Source organism: Alligator sinensis, unplaced genomic scaffold, assembly GCF_000455745.1.
Source record: "Alligator sinensis unplaced genomic scaffold, ASM45574v1 scaffold527_1, whole genome shotgun sequence".
Classification (NCBI taxonomy): domain Eukaryota; kingdom Metazoa; phylum Chordata; order Crocodylia; family Alligatoridae; genus Alligator; species Alligator sinensis.
The window spans coordinates 158469-175731 of NW_005841958.1; the positions used below are offsets into that span (position 1 = coordinate 158469).

General features: G+C 43.6%; 1 protein-coding gene across 2 annotated transcripts in view; it reads right to left on the reverse strand.

Moving 5' to 3' along the window:
- Positions 1-17263, reverse strand: part of PLPP4 (phospholipid phosphatase 4) — a 70135-nt gene that overhangs the window by 49729 nt on the left and 3143 nt on the right. The window contains exons 2-4 of one of the 2 annotated variants that reach the window (XM_006020537.1): positions 9621-9711; positions 6078-6141; positions 4386-4510 (exon numbers count right to left, since the gene is read on the reverse strand). In XM_006020537.1, coding sequence (XP_006020599.1) covers positions 4386-4510; positions 6078-6141; positions 9621-9711 — 280 coding nt within the window. Of the gene's footprint in view, positions 1-4385; positions 4511-6077; positions 6142-8502; positions 8531-9620; positions 9712-17263 lie in introns of both variants that reach the window. The other variant, XM_025200203.1, reaches the window with a different exon arrangement.

Consider the following 17263-nt stretch of genomic DNA (forward strand, 5'->3'; position numbering starts at 1 on the left):
AAAAATACTCAACTTGCATAAAACTTCCAGGTGCACTTTGAAAAAAAACCCTCAGCATTACCTGCAGTGAATAGGGTGATTGCACATACTCTGTAATTCATGCCATAGCCAAAGTTTGAGTTTCACTGCTAAATAGTCAACTGTTTTTCCTGATGAACTGACTTCCTGTACAATAAGGAAACCTCCAAAACAAGGCCTGATTCTTCCATCCCTGCTCAATTTGAGATGCTCTTACTCAGATAATACAATGCCTCTCGGGCTGCAAAAAATCTGTGCATGTTTTGCTGAGCCTAAGTATGATGTCAATCAGCCTAGAAGATCAGCTTGATGGCAGAACCCCATGAAAGGATCTTCCTGTGATGTTTTACCCTACATTGTACAATTTATATTTTTAAGATCAGAGACCTGGATCTCTAATCAGTTGTTTGTAACCTCACAGAGGGCCATCCCAAGTGAAGAGAGAAATGTATCATCAATAGAGGCCAAACTGAACCATGACATAGAACTCATAGCTTCCTACCTAAAACAGTGACAATTGAAGCTGAATATACAGAAGACCACTTCAGCACTTTTTCATCTGAACAATCATGCCACAAATGCCAAGATAAGAGTTGTTGCGGAGGAAAAAGTTTTACCCTTCAAGAAGAGACCAACCTACTTGGTTGTCACTCTAGACAGAAACCTAACCTTCCACCACCACCTGAAGAAGTTGAGGCACAAGGTAACTTCAGTGGCAGCAGCCATTAAGAAACTATCCGGTACAACATGGGGAGCCGACTTCTCTACCTTGAGAACAACTACACTAGCCATGGCTTACGCACCAGCAGAATACTGCCTTCCTGTGTGGGTAAATAGCACCCACACCCACAAACTGGACAGTACCCTGAATTCTACACTATGAACAGTAAGTGGTATACACAGAATGGGAAAATATGTTCATCTTGGCAGGAAGACCCCCTCATAATAACATCAAGAGGTCTAGAATACTGCTTAACCTGGCAATAGGAGCCCAACAGAAAGACCATCTACTACATGACACGGTTGACAAATACCCAATGCAGAAACATCTCAGAAGCAGAAAACCCCTACCAGTATCCGCCAGAAACACCACAAAAGAAGTAGGAGCACCATGCTGTCATCATGGCCCCAGAGAAGATGGGAAGAGCAATGGAATAGCAACCACACCCCACTACACAACTACATACAACTACCATCCTCACACCCACCCTCCTGGTCATAAACTCCCATGGAAGGCATGGGTAAACCTGAATCCACTGCGATCAGCCTATGGAGCCTTCAACAAAATCAAACATAAAATGGGCCTTACAAACTCACCATTCTGCCCCTATGGCAAAAGATATCAGACTGCCCTCTACATTGTCCACCAAACAGTTTGAAAATGTGCAGTAATATTGATGGATCTACTCTTAAATGGTTGGAGAAGTCGACTTTCTGAAGTGATATGCAAGAAGAAGAAGAGAAACACTGGGGGGAAGTTTGGGTAACAGAGCTTTTTTGATAATCTTCCCACCCCCCTGAACTGGGTTATAAGCACCACAAGCGACTGGCCCAGCTTTGCAACCAAGTAACCAGAGCTTAGCATATAGTCTTGTCACTGTACTGCCATCATCCATCCAGGAAATACTACTACTGAAAATGATGCGACCAGTAATAAAGGACTTATTGGAGGAGTGAGCAATTATTTCAGGTGGAGGTCCACATAACAAGTTTGGCAAGCTGTTGGGGGCCACATAGGTAGCCCCACCCCTTGACAGTTGCCCCACCCCGTGCTCACAACATTGGGACTGGAAATCCTGCCCCCAGATATATTTAGGACCTTTGCTACCAGAAGTCCTTCCCCTTGCTGCCCCCCCACCAAATACTCTGTTTAAGAGCGGAGGTTACCATCTTAGAACCAGAAAAAAATGAAATCATACACTAGAATCAAACACTTACTATATTTTAACTTTATGACAAAAATATTTGTCATGACTTGTGATTGTGTACAGTATATAGAAGAGACAGCATAATAACTCAAAAAAAAAGTTTCACTCTTTTATAATGTGTGTCGGGGGGGTGAGAGGGTGTGGCTGCGTAGTGGGGCATAGGGTAGGTTGGGGTGTATGTATATGTCGATGGGGGTTGTGGAGGCAGGGTGTGGGTGTGTGGAGTGTGAGGCAGGATGGGGGGTGTAGGGACCCCCCCCCACGCACTCCCCGCAAGATAGTCACAGAATATAAGGAAGGTAACATGCAACATATTGTACATGGAAAATGGGATTCCAGCACGGGTGACCTCTCAGCAATACAAACTTGTTACATGGTCATGCATCTCTGAGTCTACAACCAAACAAACTTTTCTGTCAAAAGACTTGTTTTGCATGGATCAGATTTTAGATACGTGTATATAAAGCATTCTGACTGACAACAAGGCCAAGGAATACTGTAAGAAACACTGATTTGATGGTAAGAATGACTCTTGAATTGGGGCTTTTAATCTCTCTTTACCAGCTGCCTGGCAGCATGTTGCTTTCACTTGTGATTTATTTCCTTCACATGTTCAAATGAAAAAGAAAATACCGAACTGCAGTGGGCTACTTTTAACTATCATTCACAGAGAGATACTACAGTTTATCATGTCAAGTCTCGTTCTTCTCAGAGCAAGTTTATATTTTTTCGACACTATAAAAAGAAGAAATCATGGGAAAAAACCATAAACTTCTTTAGTGCTGCTTAAATACCAGGAATATGGGCAAACTCCCCAACTCTTTATGTTACAGTGCAGAAGCTATAGCCAAACATAATGCTGGAGGAAGTATGGTAATATTAAAGATAAACTTCCATTTTCACTTGCACCTGTGCAAATATGGTACCACTCCACTAATGTCAATACAGTCACTCCATATTACACTGGTGAGAGAACAGCATTTGGCTCTAAGGGTGCAATCTACATAACATTGACACAATTCAGTTAACCCACCCTGGTCAGCAGTATTGGGCTATAGTACACATTTATCAACAGTAACTTGTAGTTGGTGTAGCTCATTTTATTCCACTCTGAATGGGAGGGAGTAAGAAGAGCCCTCTGACAAACATAGCTAGGGTCTGGAACAAAAGAAATCCTGAAGGAAGGAACCTAGGGAGAAGTTTAGGCTTGACTTAAGGAAAAATAAATGAAATATTTATGAGAAACTGCTTTCTAAGACTTCAGATCATACAGCACCATCAGAAACTGAAATATTATGACAGGGATGTCCAGCCTTTTTTAATAAGCGTACCCCCCAGCACAAGACCTGAACGAGGAGCAGTGGCACGGGGTGGTGGATGGCAGTGGTGGCCACGTGCCTGTCCCCCCCACCACCACCCAAATGCATGCAGTAATTTAAAAGTTGAAGTTCTTCACTGAACCAAGATGATTGCAACTCAGTATAAAAAACTAGCATTTGAGGACATTGCATATATTCTATAAATATATATGAACAAAATAACTGCATACTATACATATATGCAACTCCCCACATAAGAACTAGACTGTGGACTATCAAAAAACATGTATGGTGTCATGGGATACTGCCCTGTTTTAGGAGCATCCAAGGGACAAAACTCTTTCCAATTTTCTCTCCAGGCCCTTGCTGCAGCAAGTAGTTAGTTACTACTGATTTACCACTTCCCATGTGGAACTGTCCATGCTGGCATGTTAAGGACACTGTCAAAACCACCCATTCTCCATCCCCCATCTTAGAGGGGGCACATAGCTATCACTTACCTCCCATATGCTTAACCTAAAAAACTGGTGGAACTTAACTAAGTTGAAGCAGCAGCCTCATTTCCCCTTTATTCCCATCTGCCCTTCACAGTCCAGTTTATGACACTGAACTGTAAATGCAAGTATGGTTTTGCTGCGGAGTAAAAACTCTGCAGCGGCACACATGTCGATGCACGCAAGCTGAGTGATCTCAATGATTCAAACTTATGTTCACTAAGTCATGTTACAAAGATAAGAACTACTAGATGGTTTGTAATTTTCTCAAAGTTCAGTAAATAAACCTAGAAAAATTTGCTTTATATCCAGAGTCCTAGAAACCCCTGAAAAAGTTCTTACAGGTCTTGATTTTCTCATCTTCTTGCACCTCAAGCAACTTCTTATTCTGCCAAATTCAATAAGACGTCCTGGGAAGCAGAGGCAGTACTCAAGGAAAGAGGCACAGTACCCTTACTTTTTAAAAATAGCAATACCAGAGAGCTCAAGACATGTGCTTTCTGCACTCCTGACTCAAGACACAAGTTCTGATCCCTCCAGCGAAAAAGCATGTCACAAAGAGCAATGTTAAAACATAGATGAGGTTAAGCTTGCCAAAGGTATACTGCTTTCTTGAATGAACTTACAGGAAGAGTGGATACTGGGAAAGCTCTTTCTGCCTTCCGACACCAGATCTGGATCACCTGTGCAGTGCATTTCAGTGTTCATTACTCCATCTGGAAAGCAGCGGTAAAAGAAATCGGGACGCGGTCTACAAAAAACACCATGAACATTTAAAACATAAGAGCTGTAGTTAGAAACAGACCTCAAAGCGATTGTTAAATGTATTGACTATCACAGAGGGTGTTCATTTCCTTCTGTTTTATTCTACCTACAGTAGCAATTGAAATGTCTCTCTTTGCAATACGCTGTTTTATTTCATGCTGAACTTTTACATAGAGCCTGTCTAGACAGACTCCTCCAGCACAATGTCTTAGCAGGAGTTGGACAGGTCAGTCTCTTAAGGCTGGTGGGTTCAAATCCTGAGGTTATGTAGGGGGGGCGGAATAAGAGACTCAACCCCACAAAGGATTTTGCAGGGCTACTCTTCATATATCTCACAGAGCGGCCAACCTGTACATTTCTTTCAGTGAGCAAGCAGACTATCCTGGGCTACTCACATGTTCTGCAGGGTAGCATAGGGTTTTATTGACCTTCCTACTGGTAGCCACCTTAGGTGTTACTATAACAGGGAGGCCAAGCCAGCTGCTTAGGACTGGGATCAAGCAACAACCAAGCTCTAATCCAGAAACAATCAAGTTCTAATCAAGTCAGCTTGAATGTTGACTTCCTTTGCTACTGTGGTTTCTTTCTGATACAACGGTGACCCTGACCGAGCTCACAAGACTGTTGGGAGGACTGGTTACTGAAGTTTCTAAACAAAAAACACTTGTAAAATGAAGACGGCTAAGTGTTCTGAATGCCAGAACTAAATATTTGGGGTGACAAGTAATGAAGTCAAACTACAAGCAGAAATATTTTGCCTGCGGCACTCCTATAGCACTAGAAAAGAGGTGGAACCAGCCAAAATTCATTGGACAAAGTTTATTTGCTGAGGAATGCAGTTTTGGATGGATCAAACCTATTTGTGAATTCCTGCCTAACTCAGCAAAGAATAAATGTAAAAGTCTAAATGTTTCAATCAATCCAAAATGAGTTTTCTCTCAGGGTTTGGCTTGTTTGGTTTTTTTCCCCCTATTTTGCCCAGAAAGGCAAAAGTTCTGGCTGACCTAAAACACATTCTCTTTTTTCTTTTTGTTCAGATTCCCACAGCTCTAGAAACAGCCCTTCAGGGCTCTGACTTGTAGCCTAGGTGTGCCCGATGAGTCCTGGTGCTGCTGGGAGATGTCATCTGTGGCAATATGTACTACATCAAATGCAGTTCCACTGTCACATGGTGAAATGAATTGGTTTCAATTTACTTTTGCTAGTGGGAGCTGGCAGCTAAATCCCTGCATACTGTGGCTCTTCCCTCATGTGCCATCAATGAAACAAACGGATTTCAATTTGCACCTTTTTTTACCCTGTTCTTGTTTGTCTGGATCTTCCAACATACAAGCTATGAACAACGGCAGCAAAGAATCCTGCAAGTCAGATGCATCGTAATGAGGTCATGCACCATCCCTACCAGGGGTGAGCAGAGCACAAGAGAAGTCTCTGCTAATCCTGTGTGTTTGGAAACAGTGGTTATCTTTTTTGTTAAGACAGATGATATTTGTCAACTCTGTATTAATTTCTTTGACTGTTTAAGCCATCATTTATAATATGACAAGACTTACCTCCCCACTATTAATTTAATAGTATTTGTACAGACTCCATTCAGAGCTAGAGCCAAGGAAACAGCTAAAAAAGAAAAACAGAACAATAGTAATATAGCTGCCAAGTTATAAAACTGTAACATTACAGCATTTGATTTATGGATTGAAACTTTTATCAGATTGAAATTGGATTCTTTAGCATAGCTGAAAGATTTTAATAACCCCATTGGTTTTCTTATTCTACTTGTTGAGGGGCTTATTTGAGACCAGCACAATGATCAGGGACCTTGAATGCTGGCTTGAAATGCTACGTCATCTTTCAGACGTATGAGAAGTGAGTGGAGAGTGGGTTTCTGAATACACCTGCTCTGTTCAAATTACTATTCCAGGAGCAAAGCCGTGGAGAATCAGTTCAACACCAAAGAACATGTAACATGTTTGCAACAGGAGCCATCTCTTATAACTATCTGTATGAAACCTAGTACACAACACCATTTAGCACCTGGATGCTCTGCTCCGCTAGCATCTGAACAGAGCAGATTTAAATTTTTTCCTATCTTCTTTAGAAAAAAAAAATCAGCTGTGGGGCAGACACAAGGATAATCACTAGGAATCTTCTAATAAAATGACGTTTTTTTATGGTACGGAAATATCCTGCTATTTACTCGCAACATTCACTGGACTCCATGAAAAGCCTGACCTAAATCTCTTGGAAGCCTTTATGTTGACTTTAACAGGCTTTGGAACAGGGCATAAGTTTCTCTCTGGTTAGATTTAAACTGATTTAATGCTGCCATCCACCTTATTGTTACATGCTATAAGGCAAGAACCGGTGCATTTTATTTCCTCCTGGAAAATCTATCAGCAGATCTCTTATTTTCAGCAGAGCAGTTACAGTGAAATAACTTTCGATTATGAGACCCACTCCAGGCTATTTTCTCATTGGACTGCTACCCCAATTGTTGCAGTCCAACACCCCACTAACGCTTATCAGTCGATATCCATAAAATCAATGTCCGAGTACACAGTCTATCATAAGAATCTTTGCCGTGTCATAGGATTTGTCTATTTTATTCTTTTTTAGGTAAAAAAAAAAATGAGGTCCTTCAGAAAGCAACAACAACAGAAAAGGCATTCCCGGACATTTACAATGGCTGCCGGCAAAAAAAAAAAAAAAAAAAATCAATCCCAAGGACAGGTGTTATCCAATATAGACCTTCACCTTTTACTTTCAACGTCTCTCTCCTCCCCCCCCACCACACACAGCCCCAACACACATGCACATATATAGATATATACAGGCATACATTTCCTTGTACCCAGGCTTTCATTTATTTATGGCAACTTTAGGTAGTGGCTGTACAATAATTTTTCTGAAAGATCAAATGCTTTTGACTAGTAATGTCATAACACCATATTTCCTTATTAAGAGAAAGGGACTATACAAGACACACCATTCCTAAGATATACTAAAAACCCTCTGATGTTTCTACCAAGCTCTAACATGACTATAAAACCACAGGGCTGATTGTCTACACAGCCTTTCACATTCTGCAGCCATCTCCATCTTCAAAGCAAGTGCAAGCCAGGTACAAAATGCTATCATAGATATAAGATTTGTGCTTCCTTTTTAATAGCTATACTAGTGGCAAAGCAAGGGAAAATTACAGTCAGCCTTTGCAGTCCTTAGCTGAGAGTCGAGGTGGCCCAAAGGAAACTGTATTAGCAACATAACAGTTTCTTGGGTTTCCATAAAATGCACCAGATCCTCATATTGTGTGACAGCAGAGTTCCATCAAAGTCAATGAGAACGGTCTAAACCAACTGGTTTTCAACCTGTGGTCTGCAGGCCCCTGGGAGTCCACAGACTATGTCTAAGGGGTCTGCGAAAGAGGACTATGATCAATCAAAAGTGTGTGAATACCCACACTTACAATTCACCTACTTGAAATATCGAAAGGGGTCTGCACCTCCATGCCACAGTTTTTTGGGGTCTGAAAATGAAAAAAGGTTGAAAACCACTTGTTTAACTGGTGGTTTTCTACCTTTTTTGGCTCTTGGTGCCCCTTCAGAACTGCAGTGACTTGAGTGACACCCCAATTCAATAACTAATTTATTTATTGCAGCACTTACCTCCTGGCAGGAGGGAAAGGGAGGAGCAAGCGCTTAGCTCCCAAGAGAGAGGCAGGGCAGGGACAATCATGACCTTATCTTCTTGCACTCAAGCCTGCACAGAAGAGCCTAGGCTTAGCTTCTCACACATAGGGAAGAGGCCAGGAGCAAGCACTTAACTCCCCACACAGGGGGTGGCAGAGACAAGTGCAAGCTTACCCAGAAATGAAGCTGCACCTACCTCCTTGCATAGAGGCCAGGCAGGGAAAAGTGAGCACTTATTTCTTTGCACCCCATGACACCCTCAAAAGGACCTCATGGCATCCCAGGGTGCTGCAGCACCCCTGTTGAGAACCTCTCGTCTAAACCAATGTTCTGAACAAATTCACATCTGAAGATGAGATCGCATTAAACCACTAAATCTGATTTATCTCTTTGAGTATGCTAAGCCACAAAAGGTCTTATGTTTATGCCAATATTGAATAAATGGGGCTCATGGCTACATCAAGACCATGGTTTCATATGTGCTTATGAGGAGGGGAGGAGGTTGAAAGATAGATTTATTATCTGGATCCTGTAGATCTAATGGTAAGTACAGTCAAAACTATCAAAAGCAAATGCAGTCCAGAAGATTCCTGGGCCAAAGAGATGGAAAAACAGATCCACAGTTCCTTTTATTTTGAAATAACAGCAATAAAATTAAAACAAAAACCATACCACTGTGTATTTATACTTATATCTACATGACCCCTTTCTAGTGAGTGCATTCACATCAATAAAATATCACTTATAATAAATTGAACAGTATACTACCAACTACTGGCAGCATCAAAATAACAGTCCCTAATATCTTTTCTCCAGCCACTATAACATCAGCACAGAAAAAACAACCACAGATGCTCTATGCTGCCTAAACACCATTTCCATTCAGGCTTGCTCAGGCAAAAACCTTAGCAAACATATGGCTCCACGATCTGATAGTCAATACATTTAAGCAGCAAAGCCAAGAGAACTTAAGAGTCACGGATGCCTCATTAGAAATGCCCTGCCAATATCTGAAACTTTTGCCTGTAAGTGAAGTGCTTTGGCTGACACCGGACTTTGTTCATTTGTAAGTAATGTGGAAAAAGCCGCTGGTTTTCAAGTAAAGAGCAATTCATTGGGACACTTTCTGCCACAGATACTAGCCAATTAGCTTGAGAAAGATCAAATCTACTTGATCAGATAAACAGTAGAAACAGGAAAGAGATCCTCGTGTATTTAGAAAGATACGTACAAGAGAGAGATTTTCTTAAGACGCGGTGAAATTCTGGCCCAATTGATGCCAACTCCAGTGGACTACTACAGCCAGGCTTTCACCCATGGACTCCTCATGGCTAAGACTACAACTTGGTACAACTTGGGGGAAAAAATGATTAACAACGTTTCATTGTAAAAGCAGGTATACTTTACCTAAGAAAGCCTCCTTAATTTCAGTCTTATCTGTCCGCCGGATTATTTTTACCACAAAAATGACTGCCAGCGGTGTGAGAAACGAAATTGCCTGTAAGAGATAACAAATAATCTCGTGAGAGCGCCCACTCCTGCCAGTCCCACTGATTAATAATTAGTTCCACTTAGCTCCATTTAGATGAGATGGCTAAATGATCTTTATCGAACTCCTGACCTCAAGCGGAGTGGGATGATTTGTATTTGTACCTAGAGGGCAATGAATATATTAAAAATGGTAACATAATTGAGGGTTATAATTGATTTGTAATTGCTTAGAGCTATATTTAAACTGTCAGATTCATAAATGAAAAGGAGAAACAGTCTATAAAGCTCATGACTCATTACTGCCACCAGCTACACCTCTATATGCTTACAATGTTTTCTAGAAGCATTTAAGTGCCTTTCCTCCTCCGTGTCATATATCATTCACAGCAGCATAACATTTAATACCATAAAGCATATTGGAGTATATGCCCTAATCCTGTAAACATAATTTTATTCATCAAGTCACACTATATGTCTGATGTTTGTAGGATCATACTGTGCAATCTATAATGGAAAGTAACTACTGTCCTTGTGTTGAGTAGCTTATCAGAATGCAAGCAGCCTCACTGAATTCAACAAATTAGTTAGGCTACTCCCAATGCATGATACTACTCCCTGCAAAAAGAGATGTCAGATTTATACCCACTCTTTATTTTGTTTTTCATTCAGGCCAATCACAGTTAAAATATCTGGTGAACAACTCATGATGAGGATATTGTAATTTGGACTGAAAAGCAATAACTATTTATTACCATGAAACAGGCTGAACACAAAAGCAAATGACCTCATTACTATTTTGCTGCTCCTATTTTTTCCTCTGAATGGACTCCCGACTGAAAAATATTTCTAACTGGACTCACTGTGCTACCGGCACAGCTTTACCTGCCTCTAAAGCTGTCCTTCTCTGGCTGCCATAAGCAGACCCAGGGTCCCATTGCTTATAACCTCTGTTGTGAAATGCATATTCTTTCACAGGTCCCATTATCCCCCACCTCAGGAGTACCAACAACGTTGAAATTCTTCGCTACTTTTTATACACTTTACTCCACTGCACAAGGAGCGTTTAACAACAGGAGGGTTATCTTAAGAATCGACAACCTGAGGAACTGAAATGGGCAAGAGTCAAACATCACATGGACTCAAATACTGGCCTCCTTCCACATGTTGAATAGTACTTAACCACATAACAGGATCCACTAACTACCACAGGACCACTTGTAGAGCAACATACTATGGGATCTAAGGGGCCGGGTGGGAGTGGGGGGAAGGGGACAGCAGAGAAAGGAGTCTGGCTCCAACTTGAATTTGAAGTGCTTAGACTGTTTTGCAAAATTTCAAAATAAAAGTTAAGTAATGTATTTGGAGACTGAAAGTTTATAATTCTTCCCTTTACAGAAAGGTATGTGGAGTCTATTAAGCACATTGCTTAATGTTGGTCAAAAATGGAAATTAAAAAAAATCCCTCCACTTCTGGAATTACATCCACAGCACAGTGCGAACATAGTTTATGGCATCTATAACTGGCAAAGGAATCAGACCTGAAATCTGCCCTCAGATGAAGGTACATGACTCCTATGGCCTCTGATATCACTTGTGAGTTTCCATTAAAGGAAGCATTTGGCCTTTAGTAGATGAATCATGTTGCAACTTTAAAAAAAAATTACAGGTTTTCAACAAGTGTGTTATCATAAAGAACATTTCTAGGTTCGTGTGACGAACATCTTTCAGCAGGGACATTGCTCTGCCAGCTCTGTAACTGAAGGGAATCAATTATTTTATATAGCAGAGAAAAGTGAGAATAGATGTCTTCGACTTTTTAGAGACTCTAAAAATTAAACCGTACATCACGATACTGATCTGCCTCCCATGTAAACGTGTGCAAGCTGCCTACTCTCAGCCACACTGTGCCACCTTTATTCAGGTTGACTTGTATCTTACTCCTTGTGTAGTCCAACTAACAATGAGGACATGACGAACTAAAACTCCCCCCTATAAAACTGAATGGTACTCAATAATTGGAGAACAGCCTTAAGCTCATTTAACTCCTCAGACTAAGTGAGCTGCATAAAATTTCAGGGTATTTATTACTATTATAATATATCCTGCATCAGATTCCATTCTCATTCCATGTTAGCCATTGACTTAAGTGACTTATATAGGTAAAAATGAAGCCAGGAGATGGCTTCCTGTTTTTAAATTGGATTTATCATGCCACTGATTCTTGTGCAAAATACTCACTGTTTTAGCTAGCATTTAGAAGCAGTTTTATTACCCCAGAAATGTAAATTCTCTCTTCACCTGTGTCTCTGAAAACAGACGTGAAATGCTATTGCCAAAGACAGTGAAATAAAAATGGTAATGGGCAAAACCTAGAATTATTATTATTCTAAAAGTAAGGATTCCTGACAAAAAAACCCCCAAATCTGTCTTCTATTGTTGAAGGTGGTTTAATGGCATTAGAAATCTTTTGAACAGGCAGAAGCAGCAGAAGATACCGACAAACGATAGCATTAAAGCAGCCTCTACTTCCAAACTATTTCACAGTCAGTCTTCAGAAATCAGGTACCAGTGCAGATTTCCACATTTCACAAATTAATGGATTAATGCTGGCAGTTCAGAATAGTTTACACTTATAACATAGTCTTGATCGTTTTTCTTATGCAAAGGTATTAAATATTAATTATTAACTTGTAATGAGTAAGTATTAAAAATTAATTGATGTTAATTTACTTCTGTGCAACCAAGCCTGGCCTGTGAAAGATTTTTTTCCTGCAATAGAAATTTCAGGGCTCACATCCACAACATATTTGCCAAGAGTCTAGAGCAGTGATTTTCAACCAGTGTGCTGGGGTACTACAAGATCCTTTTAAGGGAACCGCAGGATGCAATTGCAATATTAGCATTTTTAGATGTGCCAACACCTGCACATCATTCACAAGATAAACCCAGGTATTTCAAATAGGACTTCATGTCAAAATATTCTGACCTGCTATGATCTTTCTGAGCTCTTTGCAACAGAAACAACAACAGAAACGATGCTCTGTTATTTTTCCTTAGTCAAAAAACAAGTGAAAGCTAAGAGCTGCGATTTTCCTTACGGGCGTCTCGAATTTACAAGGGTTACTCCTTGAGTCATGCCTCAAGTCTGAAAAGGTTGAAAATCACTGGTCTAGAGAATAACAACCTCCTCGTACAATTTTAGGTAATGTTTCCTTTTCTGATGCTGATATCTTCCAATATTGCTTTGATGGGAAATAGGAACAGGAATAGTCTCTTGCAGTCATTATTCATATTAGCAGTCTAAAGCTACACTGAAGTTGCACAAATCCTACAGAAAAGCACTTCATGTTCTTTCTAATTACGTCAATAAGTCCCCTTGCACATTCGATTTAATTTGTATGTAGGAAAGTACTGATTTTCACTTATGTACTATTTTATTACTTGACAGCATTTGTAACAGTTTAGGGCAGGGGTAGTCAAAACACGGCCTGTGGGCCAGATCCGACCCTCCAGGCCATTCTATCTAGCCCACAGGGCTCCTAAAAAAAAAATTAAAAATATTTATCTGACCCTGGCTGCCTGTCAAATGACAGGAGCCAGGGGCACTAGGACCCAGGGGGAAGCTGCTGGCAGGAACCAGCAGCAGCAGTAACCAGCAGCTCCCCGCCCAGCCAGAAGCCCCTGCCTTGGCAGAAGCTTCTGGCCTCTGAGCCTAGGGCTGCTCCTCACTTCCCTCCACCAGAGAGGGAAATTCAAGTAAGAATGGGTGGAGGGAGGGGAGGATCGCCAGTGTAGCAAGAGCCAACCGGCACCACGCAGTTCCCAGCTGGCAACCACATGGTGCTCCTGCTGTGTCACATGGTCCCAGCCCTGCAGCCAGAACCACATGGTGCCAGAGATGCAGGTAGGGAGCGGCAGGCATGGGGTGGGGAAAGGAAGTGGCAGCAAGGGGAGGTGTGGAGCCTGAGCTAGGGCTGGTGGCAGCAGGAGCAAGCTGGGAGCTGCAGAGATGAGCTGGCTCCTGCTGCATTCTGCGGTCATGGTGTTGCAAGCAGGAACAGCATGCTGCCGGGACGTGCCCAGCTGTGCAGTGCCACACCACTTGGTTCCCAACTGCAACGCCAGGATCACAGAATGCAGCAGGAACCAGCCGGCCCCATGGCTCCCAGCTTGCTCCTGCTGCGGCCACCTCTAACACGGCATGCCTGCAGCTCCCGCAGTCACAGCGGAGGAATCCCCATGGTAGAGCCCATTGCCTCCCCCACCCCATGCTGCACAAGTCCCTAGACTCTTCCCGGAGTGGAGGGAGTCCTGTCCCCCGCCCCCCTGAGGAGTCCAATGGGGGCTTTCCTGTGTAAGTGCGGCAGCTGCAGGAAAAGGGCATGGAGCCCCCTTGACAGAGGTAGCCAGGCAGGCTCTACTCCTCATCTCCACACACAGCACAGCCCAGAGCCATGCCCCGCTGGGCTTCCATGCCTGTGCCAGGCACAAGCTCCCTAAGCACCACTCCCCCTGCCTGCTGCTGCTACCAGCAGCAGAGTCTGCTTGCCATGTGGGGGAGTGGGGACAGTCCCCGCATCCCAGAAACCTCACATACACACACCCCACAGCCCCATACACCATATGAGTGAGACTATTTTTGAGTTATGATGCAATCCCTTCTATATATAGTACACAAAAACAAATCATGACAAATATTTTTTGTAATAAAATTAAAATATGTTATAGTAGGTGTTTGATCTAAATTACCCAGACATCTGCTGGAAGAAGCAGTCAGCCAGGTCGGAACGCTCACAAAGTTTCCTTGCTAGGATACAGGACCTCCACTTAACCCAGGAGGTGCACAGTCCCACCAGGGGAAATGCCCTGCTGGACCTGGTCCTGACCACAGGTGACAACCTGGTGAGGGGACTCCAGGTTCTTCACCACCTAGGCGACAGTGATCAGCGCCTGCTGGAATTCACCATCCAGCACAGGGTGTCAAGGGCCTGCAGCAAGGCAGTAGCCCTTGACTTCAAGAGGGCCAACTTTAATGAGTTGGGGAGATTTGTAGGAGAGGCACTGGGGTCCTGGAGGGTAGGGGAACTGGGTGCCCAAGATGAGTGGTCATTCCTTAAGGAGACAATACTCAGAGCCCAAGGGGTGAAAATCCCAATGAGAATCAAAGAGGGCAAGAGTGCTCAAAAGCCCCCCTGGCTCACCAAGGGCATTCGGGAATGCCAGATTGCCAAAAAGGAGGCATACACCCAGTGGAAGGGAGGGGCTATCACCAAAGAGGAGAACACCTCCATCGCTCGGGTCTGTAGGGGGGCTGTTAGGAAAGTTAAGGCAGATACAGAACTAGGGCTAGCATCAAGGACAACAAAAAGTCCTTTTTTAAATACATAGGGAGTATCAAGAAGGCACGGGGTAATGTGAGGCCTCTGCAGGAACCGCTAGGCAATCGGGTGGTTGCACCAAAGGAAAAAGCAGACCTTTTTAACAATTTCTTTGCCTCCATTTTTTTGTGCAAGGACCAGGACTCCCCCACTGACATTTGGGATGGACTCAGGAGAGACTCTGCCAGGCCTAGGGCCAGGGAGGACTGAGTTAGAGGACTTCTGGAGGGGCTGGACATGTTCAAATCAGGAGGTCCAGATGCTCTCCACCTCAGGTTCTTGAGGGAATTGGCAGGGGTTATCGCAGGGCCCCTGGCACGGCTTTACAAGGTGTCGGACAACTGGAAGAGGGCCAACGTGGTCCCTATCTTCAAAAAAGGGAGGAGGGAGGACCCGGGCAACTATAGGCCCGTTAGTCTTACTTCTTTCCAGGGGAAACTCTTTGAGAAGATAATCAAGGAGCACATCTGTGAAGGGCCAGCAGCGGGGATGATGCTCAGGGGCAACCAGCATGGTTTCATTAGGGGCAAGTCCTGTCAGACCAACCTGACTGTCTTCTATGATCAGGTCACAAAATCATTGGACGCAGGTGTCATGGTGGATGTAGTCTTTCTGGACTTCAGAAAGGCCCTTGACACTGTCGACCACCCCATTCTCATTTAAAAGCTAGGCAACTGTGGCGTTGATGCCTACAGTCAGATGGATAGCAAACTGGCTGAGGGGCTGCACTCAAGAGAGTGGTGGTGGACGGGTCATATTCGACCTGGAGGGATGTGAGCAGTGGAGTCCCCCAGGGCTCAGTACTTGGGCCCGCACTGTTCAATTTCTTTATTATCAACTTGGACAAGGGGGTGAAAAGCACCCTGTTTAAATTCGCAGACGGCACCAATATTTGGGGTGAGGTGGGCACGCTAGAAGGGAGGGACAGGATACAGCTAGACCTGGACAGGTTACAGGGGTGGGCAAATAAGAATAGGATGGGATTCAATGCTGACAAGTGCAGGGTGCTGCACTTGGGCAGTAAGAACCAGCAGCATACCTACAGGCTGGGGAACTCTTCTAGAAAACACAGTGGCAGAAAAAGATCTTGGAGTCACTATTGATTCCAAGATGAACATGGGCCGCCAATGCGAGGACATGGTCAATAGGGCTAACCGCACCTTGTTGTGCATCCACAGATGCATCACAAGCAGGGCCAAGGAGGTAATCCTCCCCCTCTATGCAACACTGGTCAGGCCACAGTTGGAATACTGCATCCAGTTCTGGGCACCGCACTTCAGGAGGAATGTCGACAGCACTGAGAGGGTCCAAAGAAGGGCCACTCACATGATCCGGGGACAACTGGGCAGACCATACAAGGAGAAGCAACAGGACCTTAACCTGTTCAGCCTTCACAAGAGAAGGCTGAGAGGGGACCTGGTGGCTGTCTATTAACTTACTAGGGGGGACCAGCAGGGAATGGGAGAGACCTTGTTCTCCCAAGTGCCTCCCAGAGTAACAAAGAATAATGGCCATAAGTTGACTGAGTGTAGATTCAGACTAGACATTAGAAGGCACTACTTCACAGTCAGGGTGGCTAGGATCTAGAACCAACTTCCAAGGGAAGTGGTGCTGGCTCCTACCTTGGGGGTCTTTAAGAGGAGGCTTGACGATTACCTAGCTGGGGTCATATGAGCCCAATTCTCTCTCCTGCCCAGGGCAGGGGGTCAGACTAGAAGATCTGCAAGGTCCCTTCCAACCCTATATCTATGAATCTATGACTACTAGTGTATTATATGGGGGGGTTTTCTGGTTCTAAGACGGCAACCCCCTCCCAAAAAGAGTATTTCTGGGGGTCAAGGGGAGGGACTTCTGGTGGCAAAGGTCAGGGGTTAGGCAGTGGGATTTCCAGTGGCAACTAGGGGCGGGGCTACCTATGAAGCCCCCAACAGCTCACCCAGACTTGTCAAGCGACCCTCTACCCAAAATAAGTGCCCACCCCTGGTTTAGGGCTAAGTTGGCCTTTATACTCAGCCCTCTGTAAGTGTGCTGTCCTGGAAGTGCTGCAGGAAGGAATCACGTAACCTTACATCAGATGACAGTAATTTAGTATGTGTCCATAATAATAGTAAATTTCCATCCTTTTCCATGCCAAACCAGTCTAGCATATTGACTGCAATGTTTACTGGGTGGGCCCAATGC